Raw genomic sequence first — 7,346 nt, 5'->3', positions numbered from 1 at the left:
TGGGTGAGTCCCTGCCATTCACCAGCTGCCCCTTCCCTCTCTGTACAAGGGGGCAGCCACAGGCCCCCTTGGCCGTCCTGCCCTGGACGCGGAAGACTTGCACCCCCAGGACCAGCTGCTGCCAGGAGAGCTTTAAAAGGTTCCTCTCATGGCCGGGCACAGCGGCTCATGCCTGTAATCCCAGCATTTCAGGAGGCAGAGATGGGAGGAGATTGCTTGAGGCCAGAAGTTCAAGACTAGCCTGGCCAGCACAGCAAGACCCCATCTCTATAAAAATAAAAATTTAAATAAATAAAGGTTCCCCTCAGAACCAGGCACCAGGTTAAATCCTTCATATATGCCCCGAATCCTTCCCAGCGGTGAGGCCTTCCAAAACCACCCATTTTCCAGAGGGTGAAAGTAAAGCCCGTGAGAGGAGGTTTGCCCGAGGAAGGGGCCAGAACCGCGGCACTCGTCCCTGAGCTCTCCTTCCCTTCCAGGGACTCTCCTACCAAACAACCCCTTCGTCTTTAGGGCCCGCTCCCCAGACTGCAAAGCTTCTGTTTAGATCCATGGAGTTGGTAGGCGGGTCTGACGGATGAGCAAACTGGTGCTCAGAGAGGCCAAGGGACTTCCCCAAGGTCACCAAGCCCGAGTGAGGACCCAGCCCCGCACCCCAGGGGATCGAGTCCTCTCCTAATAACACAGGTGATGGTTCTTGCCCAGATGCCCATCCCGATGCTGAGAGTCCACTTCAGTCTTCCCTGCTGCTGCTCTGCTCAACTGTCAGAGAAAGGAAAGGCCTCCTTGGTTCACGCCCACGCACACGGGATGTACAGGGACTGCAGAAGCGCTTGTGTCGGTCCTTTCCTCTCCTTGTGGCTCACCCTGTGCCTGGCTGTGGGCCCTCTGTGTCCCCACACAGCCATCACACAACTCCCAGCCCTGTCCCAAGATGGGCTCCAGTGACGGCCTCCCGAAGGCAGCAGCTTGCCCCACCCTAGTTGAGCAGAGTCGGGTGGGGGGTGATGATCGAGAGAATATTCCTCACCCTAGAGGAAGGGACCCTCATGGGCCCCAGGACAGTCCACAGCCAGAGACACCCAAGAGCCCAACTGCTGACCCCAACCTGGAGCCAGGGACCCATCCTCTGCTCGGGGTCAAGAGGCGTCAGCCGCGGACTCCTGCCCTCCACAGGCTCCTGTGTGCCCGGCACCATTCTGGGCATCAGGGAAAAGGCAGAAGAGAGTCAAGGTTAACAGGCAAGGTCAAGGCAGAGCCTAGGCTGACCAAGAGGAACAGGGAGGAGCTGGCCACCCCTGAGTCCCAGACCGAGGGTCCCTGGGAAGTGCCGGCAAACATCATGGGGAGAAGGAGAAGGAGAAGGGGGGGAGGGTAGAGGTTCTGTCTCTTGGGCCTGGCTGGCTTGGGCCTGCAGCGGTCCCTTAGAGTCTTTAAGGGGATGCAGCTCAGACCACCACAAATGGCTTACACCACCCCATGCCCAAGTTTTCAGATAACCCAGCTGCTTTCCTCCTGAGGCCAGGGATTCTATGTCTCTCGTCCACTCCTCTGCCCTCCACGCCTGGCACACAGTGAGCACTAAATCAACAGGCCAGGGCGGCTTCACAATTCACAAGTGGGGCTGGGGGAGGCCGCTACATGTAAGAGCAGGCCCCTGCTGGGATTCGGGCCCAGCAGTCCTAGATGTCATCTTCTGCGTGCCAGGCACAAAAAACAGGGTCGTAGGAAGATTCCTCTGTGGAGAGAAGAAATTTGCCCACAAAATACACATAAGCCCAGTTCAAAAGGAAGCTGTATTGTACGGTCAAAATGATATATATTAAGGCCGGGTGCAGAGGCTCAGGCCTGTGATCTCAGAACTTTGGCTGGCCAAAGGCAGGAGGACTGCTTGAGGCCAAGAGTTTGAGCCAGCCCAGGCAACAGGGCAAGACCCTAACTCTACAAAAAAAAATTTTTTAATTAGCCAGGTGTGGTATAAATATCATGGCCGTGGTCCCAGCTACTGGGGAGACTGAGCAGGAGGATTGCTTGGGCCCAGGAGGTCAAGGTTTAAGTGAGCCCATGATTGCACCATTGCACTCCAGTCAGGTCAACACAGCCAGACCCTGTCTCCAAAACAACAACAAATAAGCATTAATACGATCACTGGCATTTACTGGCATTTACTGACCACATACCCCACGCCACATATCAGGTCCCACGCTGCACATGACCCCGTTGACTTCTCACATCCTCTCAGTTCAGGTACCATGAGCACACCTATTTTGCAGATGAGGAAACTGAGGCTCAGGTAGGTGAGGGGACCGGCCCATCCCACAGCCAGGACACACAGGGATGCCAACAGCCTCATCAGCAGATTGGAAGAGAGTGGGCCAGACCTCAGAGGAAGTGGGCCGCCCACATGCTGACTGCCACTGTCTGTCTTGGCTGCAGGGTGACCCCCGTCCACCTCTCCCTAACCTATTGCTGGTGGAAAGGCTGAGGATTGGGTTAGGGTTTGGGTTACGATTTGAGCCAGGTGGAATCCCAGTGTGTCCAGTGAGGGCCACACTGTTGGGGCCTTTAGACACTCCTGCTTCCTCAACACACACAGACCACCACAGACAGAGTCAGAGACGCCCACCAAGGACACTGCTGAGCACCGACTCGGACGTGGACCCATGGTTCCCCTCTAGGGCCCCCCGGCACTGTGGCCAGCTATGCACGAGGTGGGCTAGGACCCCCAGCATACACCAGAACTGTGGTCTTCAATCGGGGCTCCCAGGACCACAGTTTGCAACACAAACACGCATCAAGGATGCAAATTCCTGGGCCCCAGCCAGACCCAAAGAATCGGAAATCTGGGAGGACAGCCCAGGTACCTTCATGTTTATTAATCAACCAGGAAATTCTGACATTTGAGAGTCCTTCCTGGGGCGCTTCTCTTGACCTCATACACAGAATCCCCCAGAACAAAGAGCAGATGGCTCCACTCCCCATTAGAAGGAAGCCATCTGGGGCCGGAGAATAAGCTGGAGGCTTTCTCTGCTTGCTGTGTTGGGAGACTTTTCATTCTGTGGACCTACTAAAGCCCAACACACGGGGAGAACACAGCTGTGAGCTCCACACACAAGGGCCTGCACCAGGGAGCTGACGTCAGCGCAGGAGGCAGACCGGAGGCCAACGAACCCACCGCCACCTCCAACAGCCCACCCCTAATAAGGGCTTCTACAGAGGAAAAGTCCCCAGGCCAACTCTCTCCCTGCCCAAAACTGTTCCACGTCTCCGAAGGCCTTTAAAAATAGCCCAGCCCAGCACCGCAAGGGCCAGTTCCTAACAAAGCTTTGTTGACTCAACTTCTCTCAAAGTTGACAGATCTGCCCAGAGGAGGGGGCCGGACAGAATGATCACCCCAGGCCCTTCTCATTTAGAATCCACCATCATGGGCTTCTAACAAAAGCCAGAAAAAGACACATCCAGAAGAGCTTTTTTTTTTTTTTTTTTTGGAGATGGAGGTTCCCTCTTGGAGCAATCTCGCCTCACCACAACCTCCGCCTCCCGGGTTCAAGTGATTCTCCTGCCTCAGCCTCCCGAGTAGCTGGGATTACAGGCATGTGCCACCATGCCCAGCTAATTGTGTATTTTTAGTAGAGTCAGGGGTTTCCCCTTGTTGTTCAGGCTGGTCCACCCGCCTCAGCCTCCCAAAGTGCTGGGATTACAGGCGTGAGCCACTGTGCCTGGCCCAGAAGAGCTCTTGGCATGAGCTCTGAGGTCTTTCACTAGCCTTGGAGCAGGACAGACCGGAATTTGAGTCCTGGCACTGTCTGGTCACTAGCTGTGGGATCATGGGAATGCCACTTTGCCCCTCTGAGCCTTAGTTTCCCCATCTGTAAATAGAGATCGCAGCAGCACCCAGCCTGGTAGAGCAGTTGTGGCGGAGTCGAGGTGCTAACGATGCCAAGAGCTTGGCAAGTGACATGCTCCATGAGCAGGAAACCTGGCTTCACTCCCCTGTCCCACCACGATGGAGGCATCCCATGCAGCCCATGCCCACCACTCCTGATGAAGCCCACTGTGTCCTCACTCTCCCCCGGCACAGGGACCCAGGAAGTCCACCTGCTGGCAGCTGTGGGCCACATCTGGACTTAGCTTGAAGGAGGCCCCAGCGAATATCACAAAACAGCAGCCAGACTGGAATGGGCCACCCACCTGCCCACCTTGGAGAGAGGGTGACAGCAGCCCCTGTGCCCAGGGGCTTCACCCCTTCCAGGTAGCAGCTCCTGGGATGTGAGCTCCATGCTGCAGCATTCCACAGGAGAAGGGCCAGCACCTCGCAGCAGACTAGCACCCGTTCTGGAAAGCCCCCTTTGTTCCAAGCACGAGGGGTGAGGGGCATGGAGCTGAAGCGTGGGCTTGGACAGACCTGCAAACGTGCCCAGAAGACCGATGGAGTTGGGGGGAAGAGGGGAGCAGAGGTTGTGCAATGCACCACCAGGAGCTGCCTCCCCAGCCTCCATCAACACATGGGGCTGGCGGTCAAGCTGCTGCCTCCAGGGGTGGTGCAGAGGGCCTGGGCCCACGCAGCTGCCCGGGGATGGGTTCTGAATTCCAACCCAAGCCCAGAGCCACTGTCCCCTTCCAAGTCAAACACCCAGGCAGAGGTCCTTCCAGGCCCTGATGCGGAAGCCTTCCCTCTCAGCATCCCCTGGGTGGTCTGGACCCATTGCCATTAACCCCTGGTATGCCAGGGCACCTCCGGAGATGCTGCAGGGAAGGGGGAAGCCTGATATGGAGAAATTGGGGCTGCAAGGGGACTGCAGAGTTGTGAAGTTGGGCAAGTGGAGGGAGACACACTGAGACTGATCTGGAGACGTCCAGAAAGGACAGGCCCTCCTCCTCCGGGCAGCCCGCGACAGCTAATGATCACACACGGCCCAGATCGCCCGGGCTGTAGAAACCCATTTCCCGGTCTGGCAGACAGAGATGGAGCCAGGGAGAATCCAGCCTGTAAGTGCTGCAACCCACAGGGTGCCGGGGACCCTTCGCCGCCGTCACCGCGCGACAGGCGCTGTGCCAAGTCTCGCCACCCCCCACACACGAACGGGGCCAGGGAGGGGGCGACAGGCCAATCTCGCAGCAGCAGCGGCGGCGGCATCGTGATGCATGAATCACCAGCCCCGCGCACTAGTGCCAGTCGGCTCCGCGCAGCCGGGCGCCCCCTCCCGGGACCACCGCCCCGCCCTCACAACAGCCCCTGCCTGTTGGGACAGCTCTGCGGAGAGGGGGCCGCCAGGAGGCTGGGGTTGCCCCTGCGGACCTGGGGGTGGCGCCGCGCACGCCGACCGGCGCGCACTCCCCGGGCTGGGGGTGCCAGAACAATGGGGCCGGGCGGGGGGCAGGGGCGCGGCCCGGGAGCCTCCGAGAGGCCCACGGCGGAGGCCGGGCTGGGAGGACCGAGCGGAGGCGGCAGCGCGGAGCGGGTAGCGCGCGGGTCCGGGGGGCGGGGGCGGCGGGCGTGGGGGTGACCGGGAGGCGCGGGGCACGGGCCAGGGACCCGGAGCACTCACAGTAGGTCTTCCTGGTCAGCTCCTCCACAACTTCGGGCTTCAACTTGCTGTTGGATTTCCCCATCCTCGGCGGCCGCGGCCCCCGCCCCCCCGGGCCGGACCCGGTTGGGGCGCCCAGCGGGAGCGGCTGGGCCGGGCGGGCCGGGCCGGGGCCGCGCCTTTGTCTGCGGCGCCCGCGCTGCGCTGCGCGGCTGTCGGCGCCGGGGCGCTCGGGGCGTGGGGCGGCCGCTGGGCAGGCCCGGGCGGTCCGGGCGCCGCGGCGCGGGGCTGCCTGGGCTGGGCGCCGGCGCCGGCGCGGTGTGGCCGCGGTCGTCCCTGGTTACTGGGCTCCGCGGCACATGCTCGCTGCTGCCTCCCGCCAGCCGCCGCCCCTGCGCTCCCCGCCTCCCGCCTCCCGCCTCCCGCCCGCACCCGCGCGCCAGGGGTGGACCCGGAGCCGCCACTCAGCGCCCGGCGCCACCTCCCGCCCCGCACCCACCTGGCCGCGGCCTCCGCCAGCGGGACCCCGGCCCCGCCAGCCCGCCGGAGGGGCGTCCCCTCAGCTCAACGCGGCCCCAGGGAGGGGCAGCCACCCCCTCCCCGAATCCAGCCCTGGCGCTCCGGCCCCCGCCGCGGCGGGGAGGGCCCGGAAGATTGGATGTGGATGAGGCCAAGTCCCGGCCCGGAGACATTCATTCATTCCACACGGATTCATGGGGTGCCGAGGACACGGCGGCCCACGGGACAGGAGCGCCTCAGCTCTCGCAGGGCGGGCAGGGCTGTGCAGGGTGCCGCAGGTAGCGGTGGGGGCACCTACTCTCGGCCTGGGGCAGGTGACCTCCAAGCCCAGGGTCAGGAAGGGAGGGGGGATGGAGAAGCGTTCTGGCCCAGGCAAACGGGAGAGGCGGGGAGGCCTGCACGCCCGAGGGACAGCTCCCCGGCTTATGGGCTTGCGCACCAATGCGGGCACAGGGGACCTGGGAGAAGGGCAGGGCCCACGGGGCAGGCCCGGAAAGGCCCCTCGCCGAGGAGCTGGGCCCCTGCCCACCAGCGCCCATGAAGGGACTTCAGCAGAGTGATGGGTCAGAGCTGCTGGAGTGACAGGTCAGAGCTGCTCGGAGCTGTTTCTCTGAGCCAAGGCTGGAGTGACAGGCTCCACCTGAATGGACAGAGGCCCGTGGGTTAGCGTTGGGGGGTGGTCCAGAGGGTAAGTCCAGCACGGCCTTCCCGGGCCACCTCATCCAACGTATCACCACCTCTTGAGACCTCTCCCATCCTCCTTTCCAGCTTTAGTTTCTCTCCTTCGCATCCGTCACAAACGTCACCTATGTTTTCTGCCTCCTGTTTGTCTCTTCCATGGGAGAACACCCTCCCAGAGGGCAGAGGCGTCTCCATAACCTACAAGACCGCCTGAGGTGTGGTAGTTACCCAGCAAATCTCTGTGAATGAGTGAAGGATGGAGGAAGGAATGACACGCGGTGCTGGGGCCCTGGGGTAGAGGAAAGAGCAGGGAGGATGAGGCAGCCCTCCCCCCCGGGGCCAGCAGGGATGAGGCAGGAGTGGGGTCTCTTTTTCTTCTTTCTTTCCACAGTGTTCTAACCTCGGAGGGCCCAGAAAGCTCAGAGGAACCCTGAGCAGGGCCGAGTGCCTTCCAGCTCCCAAATCTCTCTCTTGCCTCTAAGCATACTCCATCCACTCCTGCTTTCTCCTGAAGCCCCTGCCCAGGCTGAGCCCCGGGCCCCAGGAAGTCTTCAGATGAGGATGGACTTGCTGGCTTGGGGAGCTCATTCTGCAGAGGAGGTGGGCACAGTTGGAGGG

At 61.4% G+C, this 7,346-nt stretch overlaps 1 protein-coding gene across 2 annotated transcripts in view; it reads right to left on the bottom strand.

Moving 5' to 3' along the window:
- Positions 1-6,235, bottom strand: part of LOC105464031 (neuronal calcium sensor 1) — a 64,837-nt gene extending 58,602 nt beyond the window's left edge. The window contains exon 1 of one of the 2 annotated variants that reach the window (XM_011711648.2): positions 6,028-6,235. In XM_011711648.2, the coding sequence (XP_011709950.1) occupies positions 6,028-6,220 (193 nt within the window). In that variant the 5' untranslated portion in view covers positions 6,221-6,235. Of the gene's footprint in view, positions 1-5,549; positions 5,875-6,027 lie in introns of those variants that run through there. The other variant, XM_071078433.1, reaches the window with a different exon arrangement.
- Between the last annotated feature and the right edge of the window lie 1,111 nt (positions 6,236-7,346).

Source organism: Macaca nemestrina, chromosome 14, assembly GCF_043159975.1.
Source record: "Macaca nemestrina isolate mMacNem1 chromosome 14, mMacNem.hap1, whole genome shotgun sequence".
NCBI lineage: Eukaryota > Metazoa > Chordata > Mammalia > Primates > Cercopithecidae > Macaca > Macaca nemestrina.
This window is presented reverse-complemented; position numbering and strand designations above follow the sequence as displayed.